The sequence below is a fragment of the Bactrocera dorsalis genome, chromosome 3, assembly GCF_023373825.1.
Source record: "Bactrocera dorsalis isolate Fly_Bdor chromosome 3, ASM2337382v1, whole genome shotgun sequence".
Lineage (NCBI taxonomy): Eukaryota > Metazoa > Arthropoda > Insecta > Diptera > Tephritidae > Bactrocera > Bactrocera dorsalis.
In genome coordinates, this window is record NC_064305.1 from 84,179,464 (window position 1) to 84,194,615 (window position 15,152).

The 15,152-nt window shown below is 35.4% G+C and overlaps 1 protein-coding gene across 6 annotated transcripts in view; it reads right to left on the bottom strand.

Annotated features, from left to right (window-relative positions):
* LOC105227793 (potassium voltage-gated channel subfamily H member 8) overlaps positions 1–15,152 on the bottom strand; it is a 177,879-nt gene that overhangs the window by 33,540 nt on the left and 129,187 nt on the right. For 4 of the 6 annotated variants that reach the window (XM_049450662.1, XM_049450658.1, XM_049450659.1 and 1 more), the window contains 3 exons: positions 7,179–7,432; positions 4,386–4,614; positions 2,378–2,541 (listed from right to left, as the gene is read on the bottom strand). In XM_049450662.1, coding sequence (XP_049306619.1) covers positions 2,378–2,541; positions 4,386–4,614; positions 7,179–7,432 — 647 coding nt within the window. The remainder of the gene's footprint in view (positions 1–2,377; positions 2,542–4,385; positions 4,615–7,178; positions 7,433–15,152) is intronic. The other 2 variants (XM_049450660.1, XM_049450661.1) reach the window with 1 other exon arrangement.

Below are 15,152 nucleotides of genomic sequence, written 5' to 3' on the forward strand. Positions count from 1 at the left end.
GGATAAGGCATACTTTTATTAGAAGATGATTGAGACAGAAGAAGGCAAACTGCTACAGTGATTTCAGTTTCTGGGTTCTAAATGCAGTTCGACTACTAGTTACAACACTAAAAAGTTGTGTGCTTACCATATGAGTATATGTATGTAAGGTGTAATTGGGGGAAAAATAAAGGTTATGTGACTGTGGTAGCAACTAAGTGTATTAGAAACAATGAAAGGAGTGAAAAAGAATGAGAGCTTCTGTTAATTTATTGCTTTTAAAGCAGATGTTAGTTTAAATTTAATCTCTTACTTCAATGACCCGACAGTGAATTGTATAGCGTTGATCAATTTTGAAGAGAGAGAGTAAAAGAAAGAAGAAAAATTGCAGCGCTTATTTTCCCGAAGACTGAAGCAGAATTGTCAGAAAAAGTCATTCCCTGAGAACTATAATACAAATTTATACATTATTTAATCTCTGATAATTATAAAGCACACTTCACACCAAAATTGATAAAGAAAATTAGTGCAATTTTGCATTTAAAATCAATTTGAATGAAGATTTATGGATATAGTGGATAGTCGAAAAAGTATTTTCGTATTTTGTATATAAACGTCGTCGCAGTGGTATATCTCTAGTCACATGGTGTCATATCATATAGTTTGGAAAGGTGAGATCCTAAGCTTCATTTAATATAAAAGAAACTAAATTTGTGTATAAACGAGAGAAGAATGTTACACAAGCCACCAACGAAATTTGTGTAGTTTATGGAGACGATGCTGTATCAATTCGTGCAACACAACACTGGTTCGCTCGCTTCCGTTCTGGAAATTTCGATGTGAAAGATGCCCTTCGCTCTGGTCGATCTATCGTTGAAAAAGCCGATGAAATAATGGAAAATATTGACTAGGACCGTCACGTAAGCAGCCACGACATCTCTAAGAAACTTAGCATTCATATGTAACCATTTAAAAAAGGGCTGCCTACAAAAATAAGCTCGATGTTTGGATACCACATGAATTGTCTGTGAAAAATAAAATTTAATGGACCAAATTAACTCTGCGATTCTTTGCTGAAACGAAATGAATTCGAACCATTTATGAAATGAATGTTAACAGGAGACGGAAAGTGGACCAAATAAGAAAATAATGTGTTAAAAAGATTATGATCCAAACGTGGTGAAGCTCAATAAAAGGTTACAAAGGCAAGATTGACGATTAGTCGAAAAATTAAGCTAAGTGTTGGGTGGGATTGGAAAGAAGTCATCTACTTTGAGCTGCTCCAGCCTGGTGGAGCGATTGATTCCACATTTTACTGTCAACAGCTGTTGAGATTGAAACAAGGAATCGAAAAAAACGTCCAGAACTGATCAACAGCAAGGGCTTTGTCTTCCAACAGGACAACGCTGGACCACACACATCTTTGATGACTTGGCAAAAATTGAGAGAGCTTGGCTGGGAAGTTTTGATGCATTTACCATATAGCCCTGAGCTTGCACTATCGAACTACCATTATCTCGTCAAAGTCGGTAAAAATGAAAGTGATGTTCGCCGATTTCTTTTCCTTTTACCATGATGTGGTTCACACAGAGCTCATTCCACAGCGGCAAACGGCCATTAAGAAATATTATTTGGCCATTAGAGGCGTCTAAATACATAAAGTAATTCATAGTAAACGACCGGATTTTATAATATACCAGAACATTTTAGTATGATTGTCGTTGATTTTTTGGTGAAAGTGAGAATCATCGCTTATCAAGCGTATATACTAAATTTGCATCCCTGTGACTTTTTTCAGTTTTCTAAACTGAAGAATTCACTTTGAAGAACGTGCCATAGTACATTGAAGTCATTCGCTATGGACGCTAAAGGCCACTCCGGTTGAAGTTTATAATAAGTACTATATGAAATTTAGAATAATAGTTGGCCAAAAGCAGCCGATAACCAAGATATTTCTAATTAGTTTTGATAGCTGTTGTCCCGCAAGATATTAAACTTCATATTCGCCAAAGAAAATTGTACGCTTACTTGTTTTCTCCAAAAATTTTCATTACTTAGAATTTTTGCACTGATTTTCGAAAATCCATTATCTCATCATCATCTTAACCGCACTTGACAACAAACATAAATTTGTAATTTTCTGACAGCCGTCTCAAAAAAATGTGTAAACAACTCACACCTCTAAATATATTTAACAAATTAATGAAAAAGTTAACGCTGATTTACGCAAAAAAGTCGTGAGCAAAAAAACATCGACAAACAACTCAATTATGCACGTCCAACGCACACATTTCTTAAACTTTTAAAGCCAACAAGTGATTTGTGCAACTTGTTGCTGCGCTGTTGTAAAAAAAAGTTCACTTTAACTTTTCCATTTCAACACCCGTCGACTACTCACCTCGCCATTATATAGATCCGATGCATAGAGATGATCGAACGGCAGCGCTGCCAGCAAATCGACAACAAACCAGCCGCGCAAATAGTTAATCGCAATCAGCTTGGAATCGGAGACAACTTCACCTTTGCTCGAGACGAACGTTGTACGAAAATTCAATAAAATGTCTGCAAAGAAAGCACAACCAACAACAAATGTATACTTCAACATTGGCACATAATAAAATATTCACAAGCCGCCGTTGACTGGCGGTCGTAAATAAGCGTTAGAAATAAATAGGCATGAAAATTCAATAAAAATATATACAAACAGACTAACAGTCTGCGGTGACTAAGTAAATGTAATCAAATGCTGCAGACTACTCAGCTACGCGACTGTAGGGTTGCAATAAAATGGTGAAAACAAATATGTGTAGTCAGCGTTTACTTGACCCAGGCCAAGGTAATTTTTGCATATTTTCTTACTTATATATTTTCTATGGCGATATATGTGTTTAAAGTGGCACTTAAGTAGCGTTATAGCAGTACGTATGAGTGACCAACGTGCCGTATGAGTAACCTGCATATTTATTTGATTTGATTTGATTGCTATAAGCAGCTTTAAACTGGAATTGCGAGTTTTATTTGTTATGAAGATTAGTTTGGTCAGCGTCACAATAAAAGTAATTTTATTTTTGTTGAGGAGGTAATGGCAATTTTTTATTGTTGCAAGCAACTGACTTCGCTAAGGGTTTCATCCACATGGAAGTCAGGAAAAATGCATTTTTTGTGAATTTTATTTAAATTTTTCTAACAAATGAATTAAAAATTTGGTGCATTTACTGAATTTAGCGCTCATTAATGATGCGGGGGGATTAATTTGAAAATTTTGGATTTTCTTGATTCCGTTACCTATCTTTAGAAGGACCTCAGAAAAAAGGTGTTTGACAGTAAGGAAGATTTTTCCACTTAAAATTTTCTCAAATCCAAAAGTAAAATAAAACTTTTTGTTAATAAATATGAAAATAATGATCGAAAGGCTAGTCAATACCTAATTATTGACAAAATGGCGCTTTCCAAAAAAAAAGTTTTTGGAAAAATTTACACTTCAGAGTGACAGAAAAATCGAAATTAGTAACAAAATTCTTATTATATCAATTATAGCATGAAAATTTTTATATATATATATATTTTTTTTGGCGAATATTGTGCCAAAATTTCATGCCGTTTCAGAGAATTTTTCCTCACAAACTCTGACAGACAGAGTTAAGAAAAGAAAAAATTTAAATTTAAAAATTTTGGAATCCATTTACACTAAATTAAAACAATTTTCAGCATCGTATAAAAGTCTTTAGAGAATATTCCGAAAAACATGTTAAAAAAATATTTTGTTTTTGGGAATCATAAGTAGCTATAAGAGCTCAACAGATTATTTGTAGCTTAACTATAGTAGTCTATACTTCAAAAGCATTTAAATTTCTTATCACTAAATTTCAAAGATATTTTTAGTCGCCTAAACGCCTAATACATACTCATACAAACATTTAATAGTTGGTAGTACATGGCGTATACGTAACATTTTTTAAAGACTGAATTTTTTAAGAACTTATTTTTGAGAATTTGGCGCAGTTGCTAATTCTTAATAATGCTCTTAAATCAAATTTTTTACCTCTTAAACCCCAACTATTAATACATTTAATAGTAGGTACCACATGGCGTATACGTAACATTTTGTAAAGAATTATATTCGGTTTATTTGTATTTGTGAGATTTTGAAACGCTTGCTAATTACTAATAATGCACTTAAATAACTTTTGAACTTCTTTAGTAACCTCAAATTATCAACAAATAACTTTCACGCGCCTATTTCTCACAGAATTCTACAATAAAAGGTGTCCACTTATGATCTCTCTACTCGTATTGTTCATAAACTTACCAATTACATGAACATACAACTTTCTCACACATTTGTAGAATATTTTCACGCTCCCAAAATGCATATTTTACAAACTTTCACCGCACCACCCACTCACCTGCGATGAACAGCGCCTCGACAATAACATCCGACACCATGGTTTGACGATCAGCTTTCGCGAATGCCGCATTGTACGGCACCAAAACGGCCACATAGAAGGTGGACACCAATATAATCCAGTCCCAAAAACCCTTGAAAACACCGTAATGCGGCAGAATGAAGCGTGACTTTTTTATTGATTGCGTTTTGTATTCGGGAAAAGGCGCCTCCGTTGAATGCAATAAATTCTGTTCGGAAAAATGCAAAAAAAATAAAAAAAATATTTACAATAAAAAATGCGAAAGATATTAAAATTTGCGCCAAAGAGGAAAAAGTACAAACAACAAAGCGCAGGTAAGCTCAAGAAACGTACTAATTGCTTGAATGGCAGTGACTACCCTAGAATTGTTGTTGTAGTTGTAGTCGCAGTTGTATTTCGCGCGGCAAAAAAGGAGATTAAATTACATTTAAGCTGAATGCGAGAATTATTTGTGTAACCGTGTTGGCGGCTGTTACGGCACACAAAAGAATGCTGCGTGCGTTTATTTGAATAGAGTCTCACACATACACACACATGCGCCTACGCACACACAAACCTTTTCACGTTTATTAGCCGCGAGCGTTGTGAGGTAGATATGGGATTTAACGCTAACGGATGAATGTAATATGACTCGACTTACACACGATTGCAGTTGTATGGCATTAGTTTTATTCGCATGTCTGTCGAATTTAATTAAGAGGCAGAAACGGCATGATAAACGAGCGAGTATGCGTGTGGGACATATGTGTGTATGTGATATGTCATAGTGCAGAAGCTTGATTATCGTCCTCACAGTAGACAGCTTCAAGCTAGATAATTACAATACGCACTTTCAGTCCAAAATTGTGGGCATAACAGAAGTTGCTAAGGGCTTCTGCTCTAACCATAAATATTGTAGTGGATAGTCAAGCGACAATTAAGGATATTCGTTGCGCAAATATTAAGTCTCAAGTCGTTAGATTATGCCAGCAGATAAACTTTTAGCAGATAACTCGCTTAATTTCAACTGGGTATTTGGTGATATAGGAAAAGAAGGAAGTTAAAAGGCAGACGAGCTTGCTCGCTCGGTGGTACGCTGGAAATACAATTTCCCTGAGCTTCCCTAGGCAATTCAGCTGTTTCAAGGGCTTTTTGAAGCAATCGACCCTGTAGGAACACCTCAGGTCTTAGAACGGAAGCAATACAGAGCATACCACAAAGTTACTTTGGGGTATTGTTGATGGTGGACATACCAACTAAAGCTCCCACTTCAATGATAAAGGAAGTTTAGGAACATTGTAGGGGTCATTACAGGTTACCTGCACTTAAGATCACACCTTAGCAAAATGGTGAAAGTGCATGCGGAAGCTGGAACACTATCTCAACAAATGTCCAGCCCTAAGCCGTATTAGAAGCAACTGAAGACACAGGTCCCAATACTCTAACTTAAGAGACATTAGGCAGATGGGGTGGAAAATAATCATGTTTTTACCAAATCCTCGAAGTTTGTGTATAAGGCTTAAATTGGTTGCCACCCGAGAGCACAAGGGCTTAGTGATGATGTTGCCGACTACGGCCCAGCACTAATGCGCCTCCCTTTTCAAGCAACCTACCAAGCGTACTTCTCGTTAAGTTAGTATGATTGGGTTACGCTTTATGTCATTGGAATAATAAGATTTCGAACTAAGAAAATTCTAAACAGTTTTGTGAGTCCCTTACTAAGTATTATTTAAAGGTATGTAAATGATTTATGAAAGCAAAAAAAAAGTTGGTATATCCAACAATGAAGACGAAAACACCAGCCAGGCGGCTGAAAATATGAACAGTGTTTATGACCCTGATATTGCAACAGCCAGGTGATGAAATGTGGGCCACTTACGACACGAATAAAGACCAAACTAAGGCAATGGTAACATAGGCGTGAGTCGGCGTTATGAGTTTTCGAAAGAAAGGTTCTGCGAAAGACTCATGTCTCTTGAATGGATGAAAACACTTTATATCTGATAGTATTCGACGCAGTACCTGCCGGGGGAAGCAAACGAAGAGGAAGTCCTCCACTCCGTTGGAAAACTCCAATTAACGCCAACCAACGAAAAAGAAGGAACGTCTGGTAGGCTGTTGCAAACTTGGCTGTGACCGCCTAAGCGATTTCTATGCCAATAATGTCATGTCATAAACTGTCTCGGGATATATCTGTTATTCCAATGATCATCTAACTTGCCTTCAAACAGCCAAACTCGAAGTTAAATAGCTATGGTAAAAACCTTCTGACAACTGTCAAACGAGATTAGGATTCAGGTACTATTTACTGTAAGAGATGTTTAAATAAAGGCCTTTCTTAAATGTACAGGAAAATGTTTTATAAAATGTGCACTCGACTGTCTGCTTTATTGCTTTCTGGGAGGATTGAGATGTTTGAGTCGCTACAAGGCCGGGGCTGTCTTTTCTATAACAAATAGTTTTCAAATGTCTACTTCCTGTCAAGATAACATTTATGTATATTTCACTAACTTCGAAGCGACTTTTTTTATTTTCTGGTTCTACGTCATCGGATTTATACGGTCGATAACTAACGCGAAAACCTCAAAAACAAAATTTCGTGCAATATCTTACAACAACACTTATTTATCTTGTGCTATAGGCGTATAGAGTTAAAGATTTGGATTTTCAAAAGCTTGTCTAAAAAGAAAAATTGCTTTAACCGAAATATTTAGCACTTTATTTTACTTCCAATCATATATATAATAAAGCTTAAATTAGTTCATAATAGATTATATAAAGTTGACTACTCACATTTCCTAATTTCAATTTCGTCTTCACCTTCTCCGGCTTGTAGTGGCCGGATAGTTGATAGAGCACCGCGCGACTACGTCGCCGTCCCATATTACAGCCAGCAGGTACATCCAGATTATTGCCCTCCATGCCGTCAGCATCCGCCTCCGATGTCGGCGGACCGCCTAGACCCGGCAAGCCGCCCAAACCCAGCATGCCAGCATTGGAACCGGCACGAAAACGCGCGCCCAGCAAAGCAGCTGTAAGGGCAAAAACTTTGCAGCGTAAACAAAAAAATTGCGAACAGAAGGAAAAGCGATAAGTGAAGATAAAGGGGGCGAAGAGCACATTTTTCGGAATTATTGTTTTTTTCGTTGCACAAACAAATGCAATGCAAACGCAAATGAGAGATAAAGGTGAAAAAGAGAAAAAACAAAATAAAAATGCCAAAAGAGCACGAAAATGACAAGTGAGAGAGTAAGACAGGTGAGAGAGTGAGATAGGTGAGAGAAGTGCAAAAATGTGTAGCAAAGTGCGCGGGATTTTACAGCAGAGCACAAAAGCGCGAACAAGAGAAAGAGAAAAAGAGAAAAAAGAATGGATAAACAAAGGTGAGGATTATTAATGGTTTCTTCTTATGATATTTATAACTTTATTGACATATACGCTAATTTAAATGTGTATTGGTGCACGTGTAAGCATTTATAAGGTTGTGTGGGAAAGTACGATAATTAAGTGTTTTGGATTTAGTTCACTTTTTGTTTTATATTTTTATTTATTTTTTTGGTTTTGTAGTGAAAGCTGTAATTTGTGCACTTAATGTGTAATCACTTTTAATATTATTTTTTTTTTACTGTAAACTTTTCATGCCACACCCACAAGGCAAACTACTTGAATATGTAAATAATTTGAACTAAAACTAAAACTACTTTCGTGGAAATTTACTTCATGCCAGAGTGCAGTCATTAGTGGCTGAGAACTTTGTTACAAAACAGGCATGCATACATAACTACATATATATATATATATAAATATAAGTAAGGCTACAAACACTTAAATATCCATAGACCCATATGTAGACCCATATACATATGTATAAAAACATTTTCATATATTGCTTGCTAGCAAGTTGTTCACTTTCCTCAACTTTTTTAGTTTTAAAAAATTTTTTAAATGTTTATTCTTCTTTTTTTCCGTTTTTGTTTTTTTTTACCTTTTTCTTTTTTCAGCTTTTATTTTAATTTTTATTTTTATTTTTAATTTTTTTTTTATTTAATTTTAATATAATATTTACTTGTACGCATTGAAATGCAGCGAGTTGCCAAAGCGTTAAACAGCACATTTTGCCTTTGCATTTTCATTACTGCAGCGAAACTTTTCTCATTTTATAAGCAAATATTAAAATTTTACAAAGCACTTTCCCACGCGCTACACAGGCGTGCTGCTCTGCCTTTCCTGCCTTTGTTGTTCGGCGAGGACGTTTTCATAGCCCAGCGACTTTTAAGCGGTTTGCTGTTTTGCACTTAACGCGTTTCGCACACTTTTTGCGCTTTTTTCTCTTTTTGCTACAAACTTCCTAAACTACTTTACCGACGTGCACGGCCGCTGCCCAAACAGCTTTATTTTAGTTTTTATTAAATGTTCAGCAAGTTGCAATTTTAAATGCCACTAATAGCAGTAATAAAAGAGCTATGTTGTAGAATTGGATATGGATCAGATGTTTCCTTCTGGATATTACAAACTTTTTTGGAAAGGTTAATATACTTTGCTGAAGATATAAATAAGTCTCAATTTTTAATCTTTTTTTTCTTGCCTTCAATATTTGTCTCCATTCAGAGGTGTTCCTGGAGATCAGCTTTAGTTCTTTCCAAATAAATATTTTTGCTAATACTAAGTTTTAAAATACAGTTAAAAGGTGTACAAATTTTTGGATCAATAAACTTAAATTTGTTTTAAAACTAAAGGGTGATTTTTTAAGAGCTTGATAACTTTTTTAAAAAAAAAAACGCATAAAATTTGCAAAATCTCATCGGTTCTTTATTTGAAACGTTAGATTGGTTCATGACATTTACTTTTTGGTGGCCAACTTACGGGTCCATTTCTTGAGATGAATTGTTGTCCGAAGTTTTCCCTCAAAATGGCCATAGAATCGCGAGCTGTGTGGCATGTAGCGCCATCTTGTTGAAACCACATGTCAACCAAGTTCAGTTCTTCCATTTTTGGCAACAAAAAGTTTGTTAGCATCGAACGATAGCGATCGCCATTCACCGTAACGTTGCGTCCAACAGCATCTTTGAAAAAATACGGTCCAATGATTCCACCAGCGTACAAACCACACCAAACAGTGCATTTTTCGGGATGCATGGGCAGTTCTTGAACGGCTTCTGGTTGCTCTTCACCCCAAATGCGGCAATTTTGCTTATTTACGTAGCCATTCAACCAGAAATGAGCCTCATCGCTGAACAAAATTTGTCGGACGTAAAGCGCGAAACACATTTCGAACCGAACACTGATTTTGGTAATAAAATTCAATGATTTGCAAGCGTTGCTCGTTAGTAAGTCTATTCATGATGAAATGTCAAAGCATACTGAGCATCTTTCTCTTTGACACCATGTCTGAAATCCCACGTGATCTGTCAAATACTAATGCATGAAAATCCTAACCTCAAAAAAATCACCCGTTAGTTATAATTCTTACGCCCTAACTTTAGCATAATTCCAGCTAAAATTATTGAACTTGAAACAAGTGCTTAAACATGAGTCTTAGAAAGCCACAAATGAACCAAAAATAATATTAAGATCAAAATATTTCATCATTCAAATGGCCTCCACAACTTGTGTTGTAAGAACGAACTCGATTAACGTAATTTTGGAGTACTTTTTCTACTAAACTAAGTCGTGTGTCATGAATAGCACGTTCAACAATGTTTTCCAAAGCTAGAGATTTTTGTTTATTGCTAAGGACTTCAAATTACCCTACTAGAAGTAGTCTTCTTAGAGGCTAGTCAATGTCACAATTTCTTGAAATAATCGCATCTCCAAACCTTTTTCTCAATAATTGGGTTGTTACTCGTGCTATGTGGTACGCAGCTTCGTCTTGTTGGAACTAGATGTTGTCGAAGTCAATTTCAACATCGATCTATTCCACTCTCCATTGATAGTAACCAGCTTCATTGCGAGAGAGGTACCAACCAAACACTTTACCAAACTGCCAATTTAGATGAATGTAATAAATCGACAGCTATTTTTTTTTTTTTACCGTACTACTCAGATGAAAGTGAGCCTCATTGGAGAAAATATCTTCACGTTTTCAAGTTTTCACAAGACAAAATCAGCAAATGGCTTCGGTTCTTGAGTGAGAATAATAGATGCAAGCCCAAATCCTTTCTCAAAATCTGCCTGGTTGTGATTTGAGACAGACTCAATCTTTGAAAACGTCTTGGAATCGACAAACTGCGATCTTTAGAAATACTCGCCTGAACGGCAGCAATGTTTGCATTGCGATCGGTCGAGGAAGTCTCGAGATATGAAATTTAACCTAAATAAGGGTGGTTCTACTTCCGTTACCCTAATTTTACACCATCCCCTCAAGCATTCTTGTATCACTGATAGAACCATCGCACCAGTTCTTGGTGTTTGAGCCGCCAGTGAACTCCCAAGACGCCACTTAGACAACAGTCTTAGCTGGTAAAAGGACCATATTCTCGGTCAGCAGTGGCTTGTTAGCGATAATATGGATCCAAAGCTTTTACTGGCAAGGGGTGAGTTTCTCATTTGGAATGGAGACGTTAATATACAATATATAGGTTCACATCACTTCCCTATTCGATCGCCTAAAACACATGGCATTGTCACATATTCAATGAAGTACTCGGTTTTAATTACCATATCACGATAAAGTGGCGTAATCAGATAGCTTAAAATGAATTTAAAAGCAATTTTGTACTAAATAAATCATTATTTTTTACAAAAATCATTTATGTCTCTCTTGTTGGAAAATAAAATTTTCTAACAAATCAATCTGTGATTCCATTTTTCAGACTTTAGCTTTCAGCTACCACATTTACTCACAACTACAAGTATATCGCATTCTTTCTCTTCGAAATACGTTTGCTCAAAATAACAATCTTGTTCGTATTGTACCCCAAAAACAGAAAAATGCTCACAAAATCGGGTTAGGACAAACTTTAATGATTAATTACACAAAGCCACGCGAGATGAATCAAAACGTAACACAATAAAGAATTGTAAACATTATTATCAAAAAAATCATCCGCACCTAACACCATATTTAACGGCTTTGTTTTTGTAATATTTGTAATTCTATGCCGCGAATTAATCATCATAACAGATCTGTGCCCTGCAATAAATTAAAATTGTCTGCCTTGATTGCAAAGGAATTTCGCGACCAACATGAATAAAGACCTTCATACAAAATTAACGAAGAAGGCAACCCGCCCAAGGCGTTGGTAACAAATAAGACCCACAGATTACCTTAGCCCTTTCGTTGAGTTTTTCACAATTGTCCAAAATACAGAGGTCATTTTCATGGCAGCAATTTCTTTAAAGGCCTGATAAGTTGTTTGTATGCAAACAAATTGGATTTTAATTCAAACAATTTGCGGCCTTAAGAGTTTGGGCGAAAACCCTTTGGGTTGCAGGCTGAGTGTCTTAAGAAAATTAACTTTTTTTTCGTTATTTTGTCTATCGGCGCAGACAAGTCAGTATGCTAATTTGCGTAGAAAGTATTTTGTAATCGAGCGCAGTATATGTGTATGTGTGTGTCTGTGCATGTGCAAGTGTATTTGTAATATGCCCGCGGCAGTGGCTTTGAACCCGTGAATTGCTGTTGGTGAAGGGCTTAAATCAAATATCAAAATACAAAGCAAGCAATGATTTGTGTTGTTTACTTGCAGCGCAGGGACTACAGTTGAAGCGCAAAATAAAAAAGGTAAGAAATTCTCAATACATATTTTAGTGCCCTTTTTGTCGGAGTGTTTTTGAGTTAACTCAATCAAATAGGAATAAGTGACGTTTAATTCATTTAATAAGTGTCACAAATTCTAAAGGTACGAAAAATTTATTTTTTTGTGAATATTTTAAAAAATATTATAAAACATATTCTCTCAAGACTAGTTTGAAAAGCCTTTCAAAGAATTTTTTTAGCAGATTTGAAGCGTTAAATTTGAACAATGTATCTATGTATGTATAATTTTTTCCCAAAAATATCAATCAATATGTGAGGAATATTATTGAAATAAAATAAAAAATGATAATCATTTTTTTCCCGATAATGGTGTGCTCTTGTCAAAACTTGATAGATTTGGGTCAATATTACTCTTGGCTCTCATATATCTAATATAAATATTTTCAAACTTCTGATTGACTTTATACCGTATATATCGGTCAAAATGTAGGACTTATTTGCCAATTTAAAAGGGCGTATAGTTTAATATAATTAAGAATCGAAAATATATGATATAAGAGAAGATAAGATAAATGGATGAGGATTGTATTGCCACCTAAGGTCTATTGTGCCCTCTCCTAAACACAGATGACCCACTTAACGCCAGCATATCCCTGTCACAGAATCGACAATTCGCACAAAAATCTGTGCTCTCTTTATATAAGTTCAGCTTGAGCTTACAGTCTCCAGTATATTTCGAATGCCTAAGTTTGTTCCGTGGTAGGTTGATTACATATTTAAACCTGCTGAGGTTGTAAACACCCACTAGTAACTTAGCATGGTGCATGCCTTGGGATTTGTTGCCAATACGTCTTTTTCTTCCTTGCTGAGCAGCTCCTTTATGGTATTGGGACCCACCGCGATGAAAGGTTCAGGTCCTGCCATGTTGGCAGGGTTGTTTACCGAAAATTAATAGAAAAAAAATTTCAAAATCAAACTAAAAAACAGGGTTTGTGGTAAGCTAAATAAATGCTTACGAGATAAATTTTACGACATTTATATACAGCATGATCTGAAGACGTATGTTAACATTGCTGATCGTTGGTCAGCCTAAATGTAGGCAACGTTACCATACATGTAAGTCGATACTGCGGAGCGGGCGAACATATTAGTCAGTTCTTCTCGGCTATACCTAAGTGACCGGGCAGACAAATAAGATGCCGTTCTCTACACTATATCACCAGTAGCGATTTGATCTCGTAAGCAGAGATTGTTAGTTCCTTCTTACTTGTTTTTAAACAATTTTTAATCAATTTTTTTATAAATAATTTCACTGCAGAAAATTATAATGAAAGATGTCCAAATCACTTAAGAATATACAACATGCTATATAACGAGTATATTATTACTATTTTAGAAAAACTCTGAATTTTCGCTTCACTTAAATATCAATAAAATAATAATACGAGTAGCTTCATGATCAAACTCAATCGTTCAATAAAATTCAGAATAAAATTTTAATCCTTCGATATGCTTCAAAACAAACATATGTATATATATACCATATACATGAATGTAGGCATTTGTTGCCGCAGTAATTAAAGATTATACTCACGCGTAGTATAGTTGTATATGTATATGTCTATATATATCTGTGTTCCAGCGTATTTGTGCTTCTGAATAATTAATAAAACACTGTGCAAATGCCATATTCTCCTGAAACATTGCCGACAACTGGTAGTTGTGTCGTAATTAATTACAAATGACATACGCTCTTCTATGGCTGCGAATGGAGCGTGAATTGTTGTTTTTCGCTAGCACATAAACACCAACAACCACACACAGATACATCCATGCATATTGCAGAGCAAGCTCATACTCATAATGCATTTTCCACTTCATTACAAGCATATTGCGTGTACAATGACAACTACAAAAACAAACTACACGTTCACTTATTTGTTCATTTGTGTTTGTACATACATATATACGAATTTAATAATAATTATTTGCGCTCTCCCGTCGCTTTTGCGCTTTATGCTGTCAATTATTTCCGCAATCTTCTTAAATGCAGGTTAATCTTCGTTTCAAGCGTAATCGTCAATGTTTATGAATGTTTCAAGTTAAAAACATATTTGATTTTACAGTTGAATGATTCCAATGATTACATAAGCGCGAGCTACATTGCTGCGATTTCGCACAATTTGATAAATTATCTGATTTGGCTGCGGCTTTTACAAATACTCATACTCCCTTTTTACAATTTTATGGCATTTTACTACTTTGAAAACGCACAAATTTAATTAATCGTTGCATACTTTACGGATTAAGGGTGCAGATGTCGATGCTGGAAGCAATTGTGGGGTTACACACATTGATAAGTATTTCTTCAGAGACTTGCTTTGTCTCTTATTATTTATTCAATTGAAGTATGAATGAGTTTTTAATACGATAATTTATATAATAATTTATGTTCTGTATTCACGAAAGAAAGTGTCCAATTATAAACTTCCTCATGACCTTATTATACATCAACAAAAATCCTCTTATCTTGTTTACCGAAAATTCATAGAAAACAAATGTCCATTAATCAAAGTGAAAAACAAGGTTTATAGTATGCTAAATAAATGCTTTTAAGTTAAATTTTAGGACAGATATGTATATGTAGTACCGACTTGATCTGAAGACATATATTAAAGTTGCCGATTGTTGGTCTGCACAATTGTAGGCAACGTTGCTTTACTTCGATAGCTTAAGTGTAGGCAACGTTTTTGTCAACGCAGCTACTTCAAGTTCATAGATACTATTCCAATAACAAATTTTATGCTATTATTTCATTATTCTCAGATAATAACAAAGTCTTCATTACATTTACTTCTTGAAAATTTTTATACCCTGAACAGGGTATATTAAGTTTGTCTCGAAGTTTGTAACACCCAGAAGAGTCGGAGACCCTATAAAGTATATATATAAATGATCAGTATGTCAAGCTGAGTCGATTTAGCCATGTCCGTCTGTCTGTCCGTCCGTCCGTCCGTCCGTCCGTCCGTCCGTCTGTCTGTCTGTATATATACGAACTAGTCCCTCAG